Raw genomic sequence first — 21881 nt, 5'->3', positions numbered from 1 at the left:
AGCCCTGTAAGTACCTACCTTTGTCTTCTCAGAGTGATGCTAATTTTTGTTCTGTATTTCTTTTAATTGTCCGTCTTGGCGTAAGAACAATTAAAGCTGTTTAAAACGAAACTCAAAGTAGCTGTTCAAGTAGATATGACATTAATCTTCCCTGCAGCAGGTCAGTGAATAGGGCTTATTGTACATTACAGTGATGTCTCCGGCCCTGTGGCCTTTCGGTGGTCACACCATTAGCCCCCATCAAATTACAGCAGCTGTGAGGAATTTACAAAGTCTGGGTAAAAGGGGTAAAAACACAGGGGAGGGTGCGTGGGGGAGAAAAGCAGGGAAGGAGGAGAGTCAGAGCTGGGTTGGGTGGGGTGGGGGTTACAAAAACACAGCCAGAATTTAAAAACAAAGTTTACCACCGAAGGAAAACAACGGGGCTAGAAAAGGTTGATGGGTGAGGAGAGAGGGTAAGAAAAGAGAGGAAAAAAAGAAGAAGAAAAAACGAGGTAGAATCGGATCTGTGGTTGGTTGACGGCCTTCGTCCCGCCTTCGTCCCTCCCTCCATCCCCCAGCTCAGTCTCCAACCTTAACACAACAGAATCCCCCACAAGCCCAGCCACATCAGGAACGGCTGGCTACATTATAGCTGCCATTATCGTCTCTCAAGTCATAACAGCCAGAGAACACCCACCTCGACTGCAGCTCCGCCAGGAGGGGGGAGGGGCGAGGGAGAGGTCGCAAGAGCAGGAATGAGCCGCGAGAGAGGGAGTGAGGCGGAGGGTGGAGGCAGCGGGGGAGAAGACGGAGAGAGCAGGAGATAGCCAGAGATAGAGAGCAATAAAAAGGAAGAATAAGAGGAGGGAAGTAGGGAACGAGGGACAGGGTGGGGGAGAAAGGGAGGAACAAAATAGTTTCAGATGGGTGTTTATACTGCATCACATGCTCCAAAGATGTGTGCGGAGTTTGATTTGGGCTTTTTTTTTTCTGTTGTCAAAGAAAGAGTTTATCCAGCAAACACACATTGTGTACTCACATTCCCATCTGAGAGTAGAGAAGAAATGAGGTTAAGAGGAGAGGGGCTGTCATTAAATGCCTCTTTCTACATCGTATGGGGAGAGGGAGGCATGTGCGAGCCCCAGTTTAGTGTTACACCCAAGAGTAAAGGAGTGGAGCAGCCGAGAGGAGTGGGCCTGGATCAGGCCTTTTGTCTGACACGACCAGTGACCTGTGGAAATGTCTGTCCTCTCTGGAGACTTCCTCAGAGGGAGGAGGACTGGCGCTTTATGGGAATGTCACAAATGGCCAAACCCTGCAAGACTAAACAACGTTTCTCTTTGTTTACCACAAACACAAACTTTTACCTGAGAACTGAAGTATGTGGGACAATTATGTACCAAAAAATCCGCAGCAAGAAGACTGCTTACGACGCGTACGCTGTCGATTTGCTGAGTAAGAGTTGAGATAATATTACACTTTAATGTCATCAGAAATCATAAACACGCTCGCTTAGCCACGTTCCTGTCAACTTTGCAAGGAAATGTAACTTAAATGTGTACTATTACATTTTTTACAAAGTAAACACATTTTCTCCAGCCTTACTTGGTCTGGTGTGACCAGTCGCTAATGTTGGCTAATGTTAGCTCACTTTAGAATAAGACTTTTCGACTTGCTCCTGTTGCGCTGAGTCAGCGTTTATATTGTCCTGTAACAGCGTGTAAATAGTGTTGGTCCACCTAAAGTCTGCTAACATAAGCTCACGTTAAACCACTTAAAGCTGCAGGTCAGACCAGACCCAGTAAGGCTGCAGCAACAAAACAGCTGTGTTGAACTGAATAGGGCTGTATTTTATTGAATCCAACTTTTGATTTATATGACAAAGAATATATTAGATCTTCAGTTGTGGTCAGTATCAGCTTTACGGTGTTGAGTTTCTGACAGTGAACGAGTAATAGATCACCTGGGATACAAAGCCATATTGTATTTATTGCTGGTAAGGTATTGGTTGGTGAGTAAGTACGTTAACTTGAATCGAAATTTATGAGGCCAGACCACAGTCAGGACTTCTTGGGCTTGTTTAAAAATATCCAGTAACTGAGTTAAACTCCTTTCCATCCAGGGTACTATCTTCTAGCAATGACTTAAAAAAAAAGATACCTATGAGTTTTGTCTCTCAAACTGAAGTGTTGGAGCCATTCTTTGAAAGTTACTTTAAGGTTCCCAAAGTTTTCACCAGAAACACCCAAAATATTGTTGCCAGAGACTTTCCACCTCCACTTTCCTCAGAGGCGGTTTAAGCACAAACATGTTTGCCTCATGTCTAATCATTCAGCGCTGTGTATTACACTGTTTTTTTCCAGCAAAAAATGATTTTCGCTGAAAAAAAAAAGATTCCACAGGGGGTGGATCACTGAAAAATGGTTGAGAGCCACTGGTTTACGTTGTACGGCTGTAAATTGACCTGCAACTGTTGCCGGTCCACAATTTGTTGCAATCGCCACCCACAGGGCCGTCACACACTCCACCTTGAGAATTTATTATTTAGAAGAAATGAATAAAAACGTTTATTAGCTTAATTTCTAAAAAACATGCAACTCTTCTTCTTAAAGTCCACTGTTTGCCACATACCAATTACCGTATATTCATGGCCTTTTTTCATACTGGTTGCGTCAGATTTTCGAGTATGTTTGACGATGCCGGGGCCAAAGTGGTTGTGTGAGGTTCGCGACGTCTTGTTTTAGGTGTGGCTAACTTGTACGGGGTGGAGATGTAGCAGGCGTGTGAAGCTGGAGTGTTTGAATGGAGAGGTTTTGGGTGTAGAAAGTGGCCGAACATCCGGTCCTCATCCTCAGCTCTTTGGTTCCTGCCCGGCTCACTGTGCCGCAGCGGAGCAGACTTGTTTGGTTAGCCGTTTGATTTATGGCCTTGGGGTTTTTAATATGTTTCTGCCCCATCTGTCTAAAACCCAGCACCACAAAATTACACCGGGGAGCAAACTCCCTGAGAGTTTCTCACAAGATATCGACCGAAAATAGCACAATGCTACGACACCTGTATCAGCACCGTGCATAATGTAATCATCCATCTATGTGTGCTGACACAGTGTATAAAAATGGATGTATAAATACATATATGTCCTCATACAGCACATTGCCACAGGTATGTTCCTTATAATGCAAATTCAATTTAATACAAAAATGCACTACAGGAATGCTGTTTTTGTTTTGTTTGCCATGTTGTTCTTGTGTTGAAAATGCTCTGCAACTGCATTTTGTTGTACGTGCCTGTGGACACATAATGACAGTAAATTTGGATTTATGCAATTTATACATGAGGTTTACTCTTTGATGTTTTGAAACATGTTCAGCATCAGCGTTTTGCAACTGGGCAGATACATCAATGTGAAACCTTTCTGAACTATACTGATAAAAGATGTCATCTTGATTCATTAGCTGCACGTAATTAGTGAGTGAACATCATTTTTAGAAGATAGGGATGCTCAGACTTGGCAAACATTAATTATGTTGATTTATTCTATGTTTGAGCTTGCTTTACAGTAATTGACTGAATAAGAGCACACTCTATGTTCCATGCAGATGAATTACTCAACACACAAATGAGTGTGTGTACACGGAGCGATGCAACAGTAACACTCACACGCTCACTCGCTCCCTGGAGAAAACACTTACAAACATATTTTTCATAGAAATTCCAGCTCGCTCATGCACAGGTGGTCTCATACATTATTCACTCTTACTCCGAGATACACCACCATTTATCATGCCAAACACACACATCTCGTACACACACACACACACACACACACACACACACACACACACACACACACACTGCGCTCCAAATACACTTGTCTCCAAAATTCCCTTCTCACACACACCTGCTACTGTGCTTTCACAGTACAAACTGCTTCGGTATATTCAGTCACACTCACTCTTTCACACACACACACACACACACACACACACACACACACACACACACACACACACACACACACACACACACACACACACACACACACACACACACACACACACACACGCACATTCTCTGCAGACTTGGTGGCCACTAGATTATTATGCTACCCCCTGGCGAGACTGACAGGTGTGTCAATGTGTGTGTGTCAATGTGCGTGTGTGTGTGTGTGCGTGTGTGTGTGTGTGTGTGTGACAGGCTGTCTGGCGACCCCTTCTCGGTATTTATGGGTTCTGGACAGCTGAAGTGCTCGGCGAGATCTCTATTTAGCACTTCCGGCTAATTATCATACACACATCCTAGGCAGGCGCTGAATATATGCAATTAGCCCCGGACCGCCCACATCATTTAGCCACTCGCTAACTCTGCGTATCAAATCCCCCTGGTGGCTTGTGGGCTTAAATAGGTCCCCACTGCCCTTTTAACACTTGTGCTACTACATAACTGGCCCCCAACAGAGCTTTCATCTGCAGCGGACAGGAGCTGTCCCAGTTTGGGTTGAAGCACTTGTTACATGAGCAGCAGCAACGGGACGTTTTGATCCAGCGTGCACGGCAAGAGTAAAAGAATAGTGCAAGATAGTCAGATTGGTTGCCTTTTTTTTCTCCAAAATATTCCTTAACATTTACTTTTCCATTTTCTTTATTATTTATTGCTACCAATCATTCAAAAGAAGAAAAAAAATGGTACGCATGTTTATGATTACCATTTGTGGTAGCTATAACATCAACATGTAGTATTATTTTTGTCCTAATTACCTGTGTAAGCGTGTAAGAGCCCACAGTCCCGACTATTAGTACCTGCACTGATGTGGTTGGATGTAATAAGCAGGTGCTTGTTCCAAAGACCGCTCAGCTAGAATTACCTTACACATGCGCTCCTGCTGAGAGATACCATCTCAATATGAGTTTCATACAAAAGATCGCTTTGTTCTACTATCATTTTTCTCCGTTTTTTTTTTTTGCTACCATCCTGCAATTTCTTTTTTTTAAGCTTTGAGGCAAAACCCTGATTCTCTTCTTCCGCAGGTCTTTTCCGCAGCGATTTGCTACTTTCCAGATGGGTTTTTAATGTCATTCAGCAGTGTTTGAGGTGCACGACTTTGTTTGGAGAAGAGAGATTACAGCCAAGCTCACTGTTTGTGTCACAGGGCTTTGTCTTCTTTGTGGGAGTGTGCCAGGGCACATCAGTACCACCATCTGACCTGCTTTCAAAGTACAATGTGTACATTTTATGTTGCGTTTTAGGAACATTGACATAATATGTATATTTAATTTATCCAAATGGCGCTTTAGATGCTTCTATTTCTAATGATGTATGACTGCAGAAGGGCAACTCTAGCATTGGTTTCTCAATTCTCCGACATAAATGTATACGCAAACCACCTCGTAACTGACCTTTACATCACGTTAACTGTCAACACACCTGTAATGGGGTTTTCCTCCAGTACACCTGCAAACAGTGTCTCGTAACGTTGACATTGTATGAGGCCTTATCTCTTTGAAAAGCGCTTTTATTCGTACGTTTACGCACTGCAGTTATGAAACATTTTGCAATTCATATTTAATATTCCAAACATGAACTAATCCAATGAAACATGATGGACTGAAGCATGCACAGCACCACCACTAGCATTGCTCACTACGAATGCTGTTGGTTTTTATTCTTACCTAAATGTGACTTGTAATTTACTTGCAAGTTATATTTAAATGCAAGACTGCAGAATGTATTTTTTTATTATGTTAAACTTTATTTCTACTGTGGTTTTTCACATTTGTACTTTTATTCGAGTGATGCAGTTGGTTCTTTGTACTGGCTTGGTTTAGAATAAGTATGACTCAAGCGTTTCACAGGGGGATTGTTTTGCCCTGAAACGGTTCGGTTTGGTTCGGTCTGTTATTAACAACCTACATCATCTTTTTCTTCTACGCCCGACCACAATTGTTTTTTTTGTCCATTTGCCTTTTTTTCTGCAGAGAGTAGTTTAGTTTGGTGGGGTTTGTTTGGGTTTCCTCATTTCACCCTAAGCGTGTCCTTGCCTTTGTGTGTCAGGTCCAGGCTGTACGGGGAGCAGTAGGCCTCGGAGCTCCAATGCCAGTGGACATGCAGCCACACCAGGGGCTGTACCACTACGAGACCTCACCCAGCCAGCCCTCCAGAGGGTAAGACAGTCGTCAGCTCATTGCTCACTCATCGCTCTGTGGCAGCGTTTTAACCTCCGTTTGTCCTGGCGACTTGTGTGAAAACAGTTTCAGACATATAAGGAATCGTGCAACATTTTAAGGAATGTGCTTATTTCCTTTCTTTCCAAGAGTATCAATGAGACAATCCATACCCAACTCAATGATAAGATCAGCGTTAGTGCGAGGTTATCTGAGTCTATTTCAGTGTATAGAGAGGGAGGCAGGGGGGGAAAGCAAACCTGGTACTGTCCAAACTTCAGTTATCGGGCCTGAAATACCTTTTTTTTTTAAACTGTTTTTGCTGTGCAGTTTTATTTTATTTTTTACATTTGTATTAATATTATGAAGAATGAAAATGTTATTGTTCTTTGTACTTGCATTATTATATATGCCATTATATAATCATTATCATTATACCGACACGACAAAATGATTTTATGGCAATTATTTCTTAGATGTTATTTCGTCCAACAAAATATTGTGACAGACATAAACATACACAGAAAAAGGGTTGCTTTCAATACGTAGATACAAATGCACAAAGTTTTAAAAAGTTAAACAAACTATCAGTGCCATATAGAAGACAAACGTGTAACGGTGACGATTTCTCGAGTAACCTTATAAATATGCCAACAAATACAGCACGAACAATATCTGTGAGAGTTAATATCAGTCAACATAGACGTCCAGCAGATTAATGCAGACCGACAGTTCATCCAACCAGCCAGCACTTCTACTGCATGTGTTGACAGATACGGTCCACACAATGGCATAAAACCTGGCAAACTCACTGCGATAACAAGACTTCCACAAGTGAACTAATAGCGCTCCCCCTGAAAAATGTACAAATCGTTGTTTCTGCACATGGTTGACATCGTGACAATACATGTTCCAACTGTGGACGGAGCCAGGCTCGCTGTTCAGAAACTGTACCTATTTTAATCCCGCAGATAGTCTGAGGGTGCAGGTCTCGCTGCAATTGTTGTGGACGCAGCGCTCGCTCGGGCCCTCCCTCCTCCCCCTCTCCACCCTCCCTTCCACATGCCACCCAGGTTGCGGGTGGACTCGGCCTCTCTCTGACAGCTGCTAATTACAGGCTGACCAGGCCCCGCTGCGCTCTGCATGACTGCCTCGCGCCCCGCTCAGGTTACCCAGAGTGAGGGAGAAACAGAGAGAGATGGAGAGAAAGGTGGCCGGTCAGGACAGAGAAAGACGGAGGAGCAGGAGGGAGAAGAAGGGAGGAAGAGGAGAGAGAAAGCAACAGAGAGAGAGAGAGAGAGAGAGAGGAGGGAGGGGGAGAAACAGAGAAGTGGAACAGAAGGGGTGAATGGGAGAAGAGAAAGGGAGAAAGGGGTGAGAATGGGAGGGAGAGGTAGAGTCGGGGGGAACCAGCACAGTGGATTAGAGGGGACAGATTAAGCTCCTGTGTGGAATACACGTTGTGGTGAAAGAATTAAAGACCTGAAAGGACGACTTAGGAGGAGGTGGATAGATGAAGTCTGCCCCTTTAGGAGAGGAGCGAAAGGGACGGAGGGACGGAGAAAAAGAAGAGGAGAGACAGATTTTCAACTGACCAGTGAAACTGAGGGAAGGTCAGAGAAAACATTGAAATTCATGTGAGGGCTGGAAAGTTCCATTAAAGCTTCCCTTCTCTAGTTTGGAAGGGGAAAACCCAGATGAGTAAATTTCCACAGTGAAGACCAATATGAGGAAGACACGCCATCTAGTGGCGATAATCAAACATCACAAGGCGGCCCTCTATAAATGTTTTAGCAAATGTATGAAGCTTTTCAATTTATTTTTTTTAGCATTTATCTGGGCCCAAAAGGCCCATTTGGTTATTTATTTATTTATTTGAAAAAAAAAGTTTTTATCTGCACACGTACCACTTTTCAATATGTTCCTCTGTGATGCTGTCTGCCTCTCAGACCCAAATTGTCTCTTCATCATGTTCAAGAGTCGGGCTTTGGAAAGAAGAAAACAATGTTATATCTATTTCTGTCTTTTTGCACTTGCCATTTTTGACAATGATTTTGTATTAACGATGCATTTCCATCTGCAGCCTGGTCCCATCAGACCAGTCTCCCTACAGTGATGTGTCCTCGCTGCGTGGCCCGCACCACAACGGCCCTCCCCAGGACTGCCGCGCTATGTATAATCCCATGACTCCCAGTATGGCTCATGGACCAGGACCAGGACAGGGGATTGGCCACTGCATGGATCAATATATGAGGCCCCCTCAAGCCCCGCCGCCACTCAGTATGATGGGCCACAGGGGCATGCCGGCCACAGAGGGTGAGTCAGAGTATCTTTTACATCTGCTTCATCTCACAGCTGCTGCTGCTTTGGATTTAAAGATACCTGAGAGACTGAGGAAGAAACAGAGACTACCTATATTTCTACAAAAGGAAAGATCCAGTCAACAGAAAGCCGGTTGTACTGCTGAGATATAATGTGTTACTCAGAGGAACAGCAGCTTGTGCTCGTATTAATCAGTTCATTCAATTACAGCGAAACTGATGAAGCAACATGCTGAAGGCATAGTTCACCCTTTCTTATTTCTTTTTAATGTAATTTGTCAATGAAATAGTGTCTATACCAGGACCCTGGTGTGCTCTGGTATTTTTTATTTAATTTAATTTGGTTTACCCTGCACCAGCTGCACCCGGGCGAGAAGCATTACTGGAGAGGAGACAAGCGCGGGGTATCTTCAGCTTTTTTATAGAAAATATACCGTTCAAGATCATGTAATCATGTAAATAGTGAATCAAAGTATGAATATCGAAGAGATGCCACCAACTGTTACAGTTTCTTTGTGTCAATTCTACTTCATTTACTATACCAGTTTATCTGTGTGGTCCCTAATTTCCTCTAAAAAAAAAAGAAAAAACTAAGAGGAATGAGTCTAGACCCTAAAACCTTGCAGGACAGTTACTCGTTGCTATTCCTCATTTGCCATCCCATGAAAGCTAGATTTCACACGTGCTTCTTGCTGCTGTACCTACAGTAAACCTTCAAATGACTGATTCACGTGCAGCCAACCTCAATGCAAGTGTCTATCAATTCTTGCTCGACCATTCAGCTCTTGTTCGATGCACAAGGCGGCAGGTAAACACGGTGCTTTAAACATGTGCACACTCAGGGCTGCACTGCGAGTCACAGAGGCTAACACACTGAGAGATGTTCATGTGAATCTTTGCAGTGGTGTGTTTCAGGGTTTCTATCTGTCTTTTATGTTCAACAGGTGGCAATAGCACCCCCTACTGCAACCAGAACAACATGATGTCCTCTCATCACAACTTCTGCCAGTTTCAGCCTGGCTCTGATCAGATTGGCTCAGGTGATGGTAAGTTAACACTCCCCACCGTTCCCTTGAATTACAAAGCAGGTCTCTAAAGGGTTTTGTACCATCAACGCTAACCCTCCTTCTGTCCTTTGTTCCCATTCAGGCTCGAGGTTCTCCACACCTCGTTCCATACTGAAGCTGAGTAAAAAGAGAGCTCTGTCCATCTCTCCGCTGTCTGATGCCAGTGTCGACCTGCAGACAGTGATCCGAACATCACCCAACTCCCTGGTGGCCTTCGTCAACTCTCGCTGCAACCCGAACGGGGCCGGTTCCTACGGCCATCTCTCTGTGAGCGCCATGAGGTCAGATGTTTTACTATTCCACCAAAAGCAATATCCATATCTGCTGCACATTTTAAACCAGCATCACATTACTCAATGTTTTACTTTGAGGCATGAAGTTTGATGCTATCCTCTTCCCTTCATTTGGCCACATTTGCACACCGATATTTATCACCAAACATCATCGTCTTGTCAGAGTTCCCATACATATTTTCATATTTTAATGGTTAAACTGATTGTGATTGATTTTAAATATCTCAACATATCCATCAGTTTTAATTCTCCTGAAGTTATCATAATATTGTTTTCTCTGTTACTCTGCAGCCCGTCCCTTGGCTATTCCAGCAATATAAACTGCCAATCCAGACAACACGTGAGCATGTATGGAGGAGGCGGGGGGACGCCTCTGGGTGGACACACACCAGGTCCCTGCCAAGCCTCCCGCTTACCGGCCCACAATCCTCGGCTCCATGCTCCACCCAAGCATGGACACGTAAGACGGCCCTCTCACTCATTTTACAAAGCACTGAAAGCGATGCATCAGTGTACACAACGCTTGATATTTCCTGGGAGAGGATGGATGGGAAGAGAGACTAGGAAGCTAAATCAGGGAGGATTCAAAATGTGTGTTAATTTTATGAATGTTAATGTATTGGAGAGACAGAATCAAAAAGGTAATCTGATGTGTGTTTTTGTTTTTGTAGCTGAAGACAGAGCCAGGGCTGGGAGGCGTGATGGATGGCATGCATTTAAAGAGCCTGGAGGAGAGGTCAGAGGGAGATGTGGCCAGTCCTTCTTCCACTGGCACTCAGGTGCAGAAACGGTCTTATTCTCACAAGGAGTTTCCACCTTCACACGTTTGACATTTTTGGCAATTTATTTGTGACATACACATGCTGCAGTATAAAAACATATTTTCTAGGTATTACAGTCACGTACAAATAAAGTACTTTGTTTGCCGCTTTCATGATCTGATTTCATGTAGCTCTTGTTCATCAAAGAAGAACACGACTGGATGATATGTGGATTAATCTGTTATACACAAATTTGCAAAACCAGTTTACCGCTATTTCAAATTTTCCACACAGTTAAACACAATATATAATCAATCCGACTGAGCGCATACCTGTTTTCCTCAACTTGCTGTTATACTGCCGCTTAATTCCCTGTTTGTCTTATCACGTTGTCCTGCTGCTTTCATGATTAGTAATCTTCTCAGAAATAAGTTTTATATCCTACGAATAAGACACACGGCAAACCAAAAAAGATTTTACTTCGCACAACTATAAGTGAATGATGACTTGGCAAACAGCCAAGCAAATTGCAGCAGGGCCACTGGGAATCAGCTTTACTTGTGACAATTTGTGATATTGCTTTCATTGCCAAAGAGTTTGGGCATTGTGGTTTTTCCACACTCTCCAGTGCCTCCCGACTTAAACTTAATAAAAAAAAAACACCATTATAAAACTATTATATCCAGCCACTCGAATAATGTAGTAGGATAATAATAACAAGCAGGAAATGTAAGACTTATTTAGAAGGTGGGATTTACTTGTCCAAAATAGCCTCCATCTGTACACTATTACCTTCATCTTGAGCCCTAATCCTCTGGTTTGAACCCATGTCTTTCTTCAGGACCCTCTCATGGGTCTACTGGATGGCAGGGATGACTTGGACAAGGATGACGGGAAGCCTGAACCCGAGGCCATCTATGAAACCAACTGTCACTGGGAGAGCTGCATCAAGGAATTTGACACGCAAGACCAGCTAGTTCATGTAAGACAAAGATTTACTGATTGAGAGCCAAAAATGCAGGAAAAACACTTCAACAAAAATGCATCTACTGGAGAACACTTTGACTCACCTATTTTATTTGACAGCACATCAACAATGAGCACATCCATGGAGAAAAGAAGGAGTTTGTGTGTCACTGGCAGGAATGCTCTCGAGAACAGAGGCCTTTCAAAGCCCAGTACATGCTGGTGGTTCATATGCGCAGACACACAGGAGAGAAGCCACATAAGTGCACTGTGAGTGTATCTTTAGTCAGTCTATGTACTTTTTTTCCTTTCTGTTTCTATATCTGTTTTCATTTGGCTTTTAGAAGCTCTGCTCTTTATTGGAACTTGGCTGTTGTTGTAAAACCGTTCTGTGTCTTTCTGTTTTTAGTTCGAGGGCTGTAATAAAGCCTACTCTCGCCTGGAGAATTTAAAGACTCACCTGCGCTCTCACACCGGAGAGAAACCATACGTGTGTGAACATGAAGGCTGTAACAAGGCCTTCTCTAATGCTTCAGACCGGGCCAAGCACCAGAACCGAACTCACTCCAATGAGGTACTGTAGTGTGCACCGTAAGAAAGTAATAAAGTAGTCTGTGACTGCACTAGTTTGAACAGTAACGTCACGTAAGGCTTTGTAGGGTACGTTATTAAACCTGTAGTACATCATACTTTATCTTTCCAAGGAAAACAGATCAGTGCTTTATGTTTTTGTATTTGATTAATTTATATAAAGATAATTCAATAAGTTAATATACAAGTCTTGTAGATATTCACTCGACAATATTTTGGATGTCCATAATGTCAGCTACTGCAAATTAGGTAAATGCATCAGTATTGAGCAAAGAATGGTAAACTGCTCTATATGAGACACTTTCATAAGTTGCAGTAAAGTCTGTTTTGGAATGCACGACTGCATACACAATCATTAATTTGTGTATTGACAGATGCTTTTCTCTTTTACAGAAACCTTATGTATGTAAGATCCCCGGCTGCACTAAGCGGTACACAGATCCAAGCTCTTTGCGTAAACATGTGAAGACGGTTCACGGACCTGAAGCCCACATCACCAAGAAGCATCGTGGAGACACAGGACCTCGACCCCTTGGTTCAGCTATGACCCCCGGGGGCCAGAGCTCTGAACTACTGCTGGAGAAAGAGGAGACACGGAGGGAGGACTGCAAGCTGTTGGCTCCTGAGACTGCTTTGGTGAGTGATACATTTGATCTTTGGCCTCCTCTAAGATTCTTTAAATATAAGAAAATAACCAAAGCTCCAATGTTAAATCATCACATTTATAGTTTTGTTAGAAAAGGGTTGTCATGACATTACTGTCTATCACTTCTTTCAGAAATCCCAACCAAGCCCTGGTGGTCAATCATCCTGCAGTAGCGAGCGTTCTCCACTGGGGAGCGCCAACAACAATGACAGCGGGGTTGAGATGAACCTAAACGCAGCCGGCAGTCTGGAGGATCTCACAGCACTGGAGGATGGAGTTGCAGGTGGAGGAGGGGAGCCAGCAGGTGTAGGAACAATAGGAATGTCTGCTCAGGCTTTGAAGAGGCTGGAGAACCTGAAAATCGACAAGCTGAAGCAAATCCGCCGGCCAACCCCTCCCAGCCGCTGTGCCAATAACAAGCTACCTGCACTTCCTGGTATGTGCTGTGATTAAAAAGTATATTGACAATCAGAACGCTGTTGTGGGCATCTTAGTTTATATTGCAATATTTCAAAGTTATTACAACATAACATACCATTGATTGAGTTCAATCAGACATTCTTCATCATATTGACAAACTGCCTCTAAGTCGTTTCCTTCCTCTGGATGTTCACTTTCAGGTCCAGGAGAGAATATGGGAATGTGTGCACCTTCCCCACTGCTCTCAAATCGCCGAGTTATGGAGCTGTCCAATCACGAGTTAGGAGGTGGCACATCGATTGGCTGCTCTTCTAATGACAGGAGAGGTAGCGGCACCAGCAGCCTGAGCTCCGCATACACCGTCAGTCGTCGGTCCTCCATGGTGTCTCCGTACTTGTCTAGCCGCCGCTCCAGTGAGGTCTCACAAATGGGAGGAACAGGAGGGGGAGGATGTCACATCCTCAGTCCAGAGCACAGCGGGGGAGACCCCCTGTCCCCCGAGACCAATCGCAGAGGTGCTCCATGTCCCGGAGGAGGATTGCCAGGGCTTCCTAACTTAACACCCGCCCAGCAATACAGCCTAAAGGCCAAATATGCTGCAGCAACTGGTGGACCACCACCTACTCCTTTAACCAACATGGAGCAGCCGGGCACTCCTGCTCGAAGAGGTGTTTTGAGTGAGTACCAGGGGCAGCCTCTCCCTCCCTTCCTTCAACAAGGTGGTCCACGTCGGCACAGTTCCAACACAGAATATGGCACTAGTGTTATCTACCCTCACCAGGCTTCAGGTAACAACAGCAGGCGAGCCAGTGACCCGGTTCGATCCGTAGCAGATCCACAAGCCCTCCCCAAGCGCTTCAATAGCCTTAATAATGTAGCCATGATGGGCAGAAGGAATGCCCTGCAACACCGTGGCTCTGACACCAGCCTTGCCCGCCACCTGTACTCCCCTCGGCCACCAAGCATTACAGAGAATGTGATGATGGAGGCCATGGGTATGGAGCCTCACCTTGCCCCTGTTGATGGCAGGGATCGTGCCCTGATGCTGCCCCCTGGAGAGAGGAACTTCATGGCATACCAGCAACAGCAGCAAACTCTTGGAGGAGTTGGAGGTTCTGTTGGAAACCAACTGTCCCCAAGCCATGACTCTCTGAGCTGCCCAGACCAGGGTTACATGCAGGGGCACTACCAGAACCAGGGAGGGGAAAACACTTCCAGGGCTGGTGGGAATCCAATGGGCCAAGCCCGGCCTATTCACTCAGAGGGCATGTCTAATACACTCCTCCAGCAGGCCGAGTACAGTATGAGCACCTGCCAGCTCAGTCCCTCAGGCCCCCACTACCCTAGCATAGGCCAGGGTGGTGATGCCGGTGGCACGTGGACTGATTCCCATAGCCAAATCCAAACGCCTAACCAGGCTCTCCAAAACCAGCGAGGAATGCAGTATTCAGATCCGAGCCTGCAGCCTCAACAGACACAGGCGCACTTCAACAATCAGACCGGCCTCTACAACAGTCCCGATGGAACCCACAAACTCATCATCAAGCCAGAGCAGCAGTTCCACCCCGGGATGGGAGGCGGAAATGCCTGTCAAAGTGCAAAGCTCCAACAGCAGCGGATGCTCCTCCAGCAAACTCAGGGTTACCCCCAACAAACAGGCCAGGTCCTGATGAGGAACTCTAACAATCCCAGCTGTGAGTTTCAAGGGCCGAACCAGAACTCCTTCCCCAGTGGAGGGGGCTTGAGCTTGGGCTGTGCTGGCACTGCACTCTCCGATGGGCAGAGGTCAGAAACCCCAATGATGCAAGTGAAGGAGATGATGGTGAGGAACTATGTACAGTCACAGCAAGCAATCATGTGGGAGCAGCAACAGGAACAGCAGCAGCAGAGTGGAATAAAACCTCCTCCTCTATCTGATAATATGGATATGAGTACCCAGACAGCAATGATGCAGCACAGTCCACAGCACCAAAATCAGAATCTTTACTCAAGCCAGCCCTATCCGTCCTACCCCAACCAGAACCTGGCCATGAGCCCTCCAGCCCACAGCAGAGGGCCCAGCTCTGTGACACCTAAAGACCAGCAGCTGACAGGTCTCCAAGCCTCATGTTATGGCCAGGAGATGGTGGTCCCCAGGCCACCACAAGGACGGAAACCTCTCAGCCGCCAGAACAGCCTGTCACAAGTAGGAGGGAGTTACCTTGGTAGCCCACCCCAGCTCAGCCCTGTCCACTCCAGTTCCAGCCCCAGGCGAGCAGTCCGACTTCCTCCCGTTCAGCATCCACAGCACCAGCAAAATGAAATATTCTCTCCTTCCAATAACAACATGTACTATTCAGGTCATATAAGCATGGATATGGACAAACACATGGACCCCCAGATTGGGCCTTGTCTCAACCAGCAGCACAGTATGGGGTCCAGCCTGGACCCAACAGGGGGCACAAAGCCTGCCCCCATGACCCCCTATCCTGAATCTGGCCCCATCTCCAATGCCTTAGAAAACCTGGACCTGGACAATGCTCGCATAGACTTCACCTCTATCATTGATGATGCTGAATCTTCCTCTTTCAGCCTAATCAACAATCCCCTTCAGGGGTCTTCCTCCCAGGCCTCATCCCGCCTCACCACCCCCCAGACTTCTATCAGCCTAGCTGCAGGCTCGGGCCTGTCCAACATGGCTGTCGGCGACATGACGTCTATGCTTACCTCGCTGGCTGGGGAGAATAAATATCTGAACACACTGTCTTAGAAGAAGACCCTGGGGTATTTTTTTTTTTACCAGATTATCAATCAAGTAGAGGCCTTGGCCAGTTCTTAATGTTTTAATTGAGATCCCACATGGAAATGTATGAAACCCAGTATCCAGGGGTAACCGGTATGGGGTTTGAAACACTCAAATGATGTTGCTTACGGGATTTTGCTAGACTGTTAATTTTGGGTAAGACAGATGAACTTTTGAAAGGATCATTTCATATAGTGGATAATTATTCTGGGCGGTTTTATACATCCCCCATAAGCCTTCATATGTAAATCCATCACATTAGGCCTTATTTGAGCCAGGCTCCTGAACTAAGGGGATTTAGGGGTCTGTTGCAACTGGATACCAGGAATAATGATATGTTGTCATACATTTTGGTTGCAAGTTGAGACAAAGCAATTGATGTGATCCCATCACAGGTTAGAACATTTGAAGAATCCCCACCCGAAACCTTAAAACCAAAGGTGCCTGATCAACCTCCCTCGCTGTATTGTTCCTTCGCTGCCTTGGTACTTGGTATTTTTCTGTGCCTTTCTGTAAGACACTGAACTTTTTCCAAACAGGCATTCCAGTCACATGGTGCTGTGGCAACAGTGGAGCAGAGAAGGATGCTTGTAAATACGTTTTATATACATTTATATATGTTGTGTATATGACAATGAGACAGTGGATACATCATCAGAGACTGCTTGGATTCTGTAGGCCTACTGTTCAGACGAGAGTTTATAAGATGGTTGTTTGAAAAGCTGAGTGAAGAATTTAAGTTGTGCTTTTAGTGATTGAGAAATCATTTCTGGGTGCTACTAAATATTAATCTGTATTGCAAGGTATTTCTTCCTTGTCATGAGCAACACACTCTTTATAGTGGCATATCAGTATTCCCATACCTGCAGAAATGTAGTCACAGTCACACACATAGTCCACACACAGACACTCAGGACTTGTTGGTGTTTGAATCTTTGGTGTTCAGATTGCATATATGTTGTAATTGCCTTTCCAGACAGAGAGTTTGCACTCCATATGTTTACTGTAGGTGTTCCTGAAGCAGCTGTGTACTTATTTTTTTTTCAGTGGTGGTTATAACTGCAAAACAGAAAGTTCCTTGCTCTTGCAAAAGGTACACTCACAGGGGATAAAGAGTGAAGCTCAATTATAATAGGTCTGTAGCATTCCCCTCTACATTACAGTAGGTCTGATATATTCAACCATTAACCTGACCCACGACTTGTTCATGGCTCATGCTGAGGATGGCGGCTATTTTGAATGAAACCCAAGTCAGCTGGTTTGTATCTAATAACAGATCTGTAGTTGCCCATGCTTAAGAAACTGAGGCACATTCACAGTACAGCGCTGCTGCACTTCAGCTCTAATCCCAAAGAAGAGTTATAAGGAAAATATTGCATAAGGGGATCAAGAAGCAGGAGTTTTTTCAATCGCTGCCACTGTAGTAAAATACATATTGTCATGGGTACAATGAGGTACTTTTTTGCGACTATTAAGCTGTTTCACACAGCGGAAAGCTGCAGCTCTTGGTAGGAGAACTTATTTTACACTGTGGCTTTGCACTGACTATAGCACTGTGTGGAAACAACTCTGTCGCTTTTTGACTTTTCACATGAACCTCATTTTGATAGCGATAAAGAATTATCACAGTATTTTTAATAGTCGTTCAAGAACACATTCGAGCACAGCTAGACGTATTAAAGCCACATTAACAAATTGCAAAAGCATTTCACAAGAGTTTTCAGAATAGTTGCGTCACTTCAAAGTTTACTAAGCATTAGCGGGAATGAACATTTCTTCATTTTGGAAAAAGTGTACAACCTACCAAAGACACCTTAAAATGACTGAGAAAAAGATGCACAAATAGTCTATTTTAACACAACACTAACACTAGCAATAAGGGCATGAACATTGACTGGTAGTGCTGTTCCTTAGAATGTATGAGATGTTTTGTATAAAATTATCTTTTTATATTAATGAACTTTATGGATGTTTCTGTCTATGTGTGCATTTTGTTTTTATAACTGTCATCCTTCATTCTGACTTTTTTGCTGGCAAAAGAATAATACCTTTAGCAACTAAAAGCTATAATAGTAGCATTAACTACAATAGACAAAAAGCCAAGTGTTATATTTTGTGTACAATTTTCTACATTTTTATACAAATGTGCTATATTTTACCAGTTTATGAATAAAGATGTTCAGCGGGATGGATGCAGAAGGTTTGTCAAACTTTTCTTCTTGTAAAGTGATGTTTTGATCCAACATGCAATCAATCGCTGTGATGTGCCAAACCTACACATGGTTCACATTTAGGAGGTTTAAAGTAAAGACTTTGGTATAACGCCTGGATGACATTTGTTTCTGTGCCCGGTGGATTAATGCAGTGACGTAGTTCCTCCAATAGAGTGCAGTACAGCCTGAGAACCAGCAGCCAAAAGCATTTCTCTTTCATTCACAACAAATGAAGCGCCACCGCAAAACGTGAATGCTACACACACTGTGTCATCTATCACTCCTGTAAGCTAAACTATAAACTATATTCTGTACAAATGTTAGTGCAAGAAACAACTGTTACAGCTGCTATAGACACATGAAACTTTGAAGTTTGAAGTTTCTCTTTAGATGTACCAGATTATCAGTACGCCACAAATAATCCCTGTAAGCAGTTAAACTCTATTCTGCATAATTGTGATCCAACATTATCCCCCAAAATGATTGAAAGTCTAACCAACCGACCAAGCAGATGACATTTATCCAAAATCATCCTTCATTTTGTCCTTGTCCTAATTGGAAAAACCTCTTGTTATGACTATGATTTAGATCTGCATGTTACTGCAGTCTATTATGAGCCACAGTGATCTGCTAGGCCGCTACAGTACATAAGTGGATGAGCATTAAAAATGGCGGCTCCTGGTGACATCAGTTCTGGACGGGCTCTCTGTGGTCGGTGGGGACTGGCACTGTGGGCCGCTGGGTGCTGTAAGAAAGAGCAACGACACAAGGCTCCTAAAATATTATCAGCATGACATCGGAAAGACACGAAATGAGAGAGTGGTGGGAGCTTGGTTTTATATGATACTATACAGCAGGGGTTTCCCAATATTTTTGGCTAGTGCCTAAAATTAAGTCATGTTTATTTGTGACTTCACATCACAGGATATGTGGTGTAGAAGTGAGTTATGGGCAGTGGAACCAAAGAGGTTTTTTTTTCAGAAAAAGAATAAACCTAATGTTGTGTATTGCTCTTAAAGGCAGAAACATTGCTGTACACTTATTTAAACTAGAACCATCTCAACAAACTAAAACTAATAGCCATATTATAACTATTTACAACCTAATTAAAAGTGGGTAATTCCACCATGTCTACTGAAAATGTCCCATGTCTTGTGGAGCACTTTGTGTGGCAAACATAGTCACGGTCAAACATCGAGATGAAATAATTGTCTGTAACCGTAGCAACTTAACATAACTGCAAGCAAACGTTAAAAAAAAAACATCCTAATGATTTGAACACACCTATGGTGAGTCACAAGACACTCAAATATTAAACCCCCTGAATAAGAATATCCTGATATAGAAACGAAAAGACTTTTCCACCTTGTCTGTTACTTTGTACGACACGTCGTCGTGTGCTGACGCCGGAGTTTAAACTGCTGTGTTTAGTGAACTTTTATAGTAACTTCTTAATGTGATATTTTTAAAACGGTATCGCCACCATTACTTTTTACAGCGCTGGCTCATATTTGGTTCAGGGGCCCCAGTGTGCTTGGACTATATTGGCATTGTGGTGTTGTGGCATGGCACAGTAGACTCACGGCAGCCACTACGGCCTGGCAGGGACGCTGAAGTTGACTCATTCGCTCCGAGGGAAGTTCTCCTAACAGACTACTGATCTGCAGTCTGGCATGTCCAGATTTGTTGTTTTAAACAATAGCTAGATCTCCACAAAAGGGTCAAATCGGGTGTCTCCTATCAGTTCATAGGAGATTAGAGGGAAAATAACACAATTAAATAGTTCACACATTTATGGCTGCATGTTGAATACACACATTTGTGAACATATTAGTGCAATAAACCACTAAAGTTAGATATAATACCTACAGGCCTCCACTTTGGTTTGAAGAAGTACCCTTTAGAGATGAATATATAAAGTTAGGCTACATCACAAAAATGTTCACTCATTTGAAGTTACATTCCCCGCAGCAATGTGGTGCACCAACTTAAATAAATCAGAGTGGGCCGTGTTTTTATAAGAAATGATTGATGTAAAGGTTGAACAGCGTTGCTGTGTTTGTTTAATGTTGAACGTAGCTCCTTATTTGACACAAGTACATACATTTCAGCTCAAAAGCACACTGACCATAACTAATTATTTTCCTTGAAACATTGTCTTGTCTCTTGCCTCAGGCCAAAGTAATTGTTACCCGTAGCTTCTTTTTTTAGGGAGTGTGTGTGTGTGTGTGTGTGTGTGTGTGTGTGTGTGTGTGTGTGTGTTTGTGTGTGTGTGCATGTACTGTATATTTTCAAACTATATTCTTGAACAGGTTTGAGTGACTCATATGTAAAAAGTTAGACGGCACTGATGTAATAACAGTGTTTTTGACTCGACAATGTGATCTCCTCTTTTCTGTAGAGTTACAAATGGAAATGCCAAAATAAGAGTTTTTTTCAAATGCAAAGAAGTGGGCAGCATAATGACTTTTCTCTTTTCTTGTCTTGCCATTCAGAGGGAGGCTTTTCTTTTCCTTTGTCACTTAGGTTGGCATATAATTAACTCCTGCTTAATATGCTGTTTAAGGGCTCTCCTCCCCATGCAAGAAGCTTTGAACCCATAGACCACAGTCAGGGACAAAACCCCAGTGGGACAGCTTCCTCCATGCTCCTCCTAGTGTGTGTGTGTGTGTGTATGTATAGAAGAAATAGTTGTTTTAACAAGACAGTAGAAATCTAAAACTACCAGCGCTGCATACTTATTTTACACTGCACAACCATTACACCAAAATAAGACGCCGCACACACATTCACTTTAGGCCATCAGTAATCAAATGAGTTAACACTTCAAACAGTGCGCATTGAGCGCACTTCTTTTCGATGCAATTGCATCGAAAAGAAGTGCATTAGAGTCCAGGTGAGTATATACATACACACCGTTGTATCTTTATTGGTTACAGCAATCATTATAATACAGTGTTACAACCTTAAGGTTGAATAAAAACTAAAACCTATGGCTTGAAGTTTCACGTCGCTTACAAGCTGCAATTATTTACTGAACATTTAAATAAATCTGGTCTGAGTCAGAAATGTACAGTTTGATTGAACTCAATTTAAATATTGAACATGAAACACCTAATGCGAAGAACTGATGAACATGCGTTGCAGCATATGACCATAACTTTTTAAAAAACAGCTCCCAGGACCTCTAAAGCACCTCTGCACCTCCATGACCCTCGCCTGTAGCAAAGTTTATTGCCCCCCCCCCCTCCTCATCCACCTCCTCGCCTCCCTCCTTTTCTCCTCCCTCTCCTCTATCCATCCCTCCACAAAGAGCCGTGATGACCCCTCTGTCCTTGTCTTTCTTCGGCCCTCCGCTCCCTCCCCACCTTCAGGATGCTTTCTCTTCCAGAATCCATTAAGAGACAAACCCCCAGCAGCCGTGATGGGCGAAGGGACGAAGGGGGGAGAGTTTTGTTTTTCCACCGTGAGCTGATCATTTAGGGAAAAGGTTTTTACTTCAAATGTGACCCTGAACTCATGCAGTGTTGTAAAACTAACATGTTTGAGGTGGTTGGAGTTTTAACCAGAGGTCACTTAATTTTTTTTTATATAAAGTGTAAGAAGTACTTTATTTTCCTACTAAATTGGAGAATTATCTATAAAGAATATATGAGTCTTGTACTTTAAGGACGATAA

The 21881-nt window shown here is 43.7% G+C and overlaps 1 protein-coding gene across 2 annotated transcripts in view; it reads left to right on the top strand.

The window, feature by feature from the left end:
* gli1 (GLI family zinc finger 1) overlaps positions 1-18152 on the top strand; it is a 48123-nt gene extending 29971 nt beyond the window's left edge. For both annotated transcript variants that reach the window (XM_068594676.1, XM_068594677.1), the window contains exons 2-13: positions 6034-6143; positions 8227-8459; positions 9409-9510; positions 9614-9812; positions 10116-10284; positions 10496-10603; positions 11427-11567; positions 11672-11821; positions 11961-12125; positions 12536-12778; positions 12921-13224; positions 13409-18152. In XM_068594676.1, coding sequence (XP_068450777.1) covers positions 6073-6143; positions 8227-8459; positions 9409-9510; positions 9614-9812; positions 10116-10284; positions 10496-10603; positions 11427-11567; positions 11672-11821; positions 11961-12125; positions 12536-12778; positions 12921-13224; positions 13409-15957 — 4434 coding nt within the window. In that variant the 5' untranslated portion in view covers positions 6034-6072 and the 3' untranslated portion in view covers positions 15958-18152. The remainder of the gene's footprint in view (positions 1-6033; positions 6144-8226; positions 8460-9408; positions 9511-9613; positions 9813-10115; positions 10285-10495; positions 10604-11426; positions 11568-11671; positions 11822-11960; positions 12126-12535; positions 12779-12920; positions 13225-13408) is intronic.
* The last annotated feature ends 3729 nt before the right edge of the window (positions 18153-21881 follow it).

Source organism: Clinocottus analis, unplaced genomic scaffold, assembly GCF_023055335.1.
Source record: "Clinocottus analis isolate CAN_PGR_092001 unplaced genomic scaffold, fCliAna1.0.p SCAF_3, whole genome shotgun sequence".
Classification (NCBI taxonomy): Eukaryota; Metazoa; Chordata; class Actinopteri; order Perciformes; family Cottidae; genus Clinocottus; species Clinocottus analis.
This window is presented reverse-complemented; position numbering and strand designations above follow the sequence as displayed.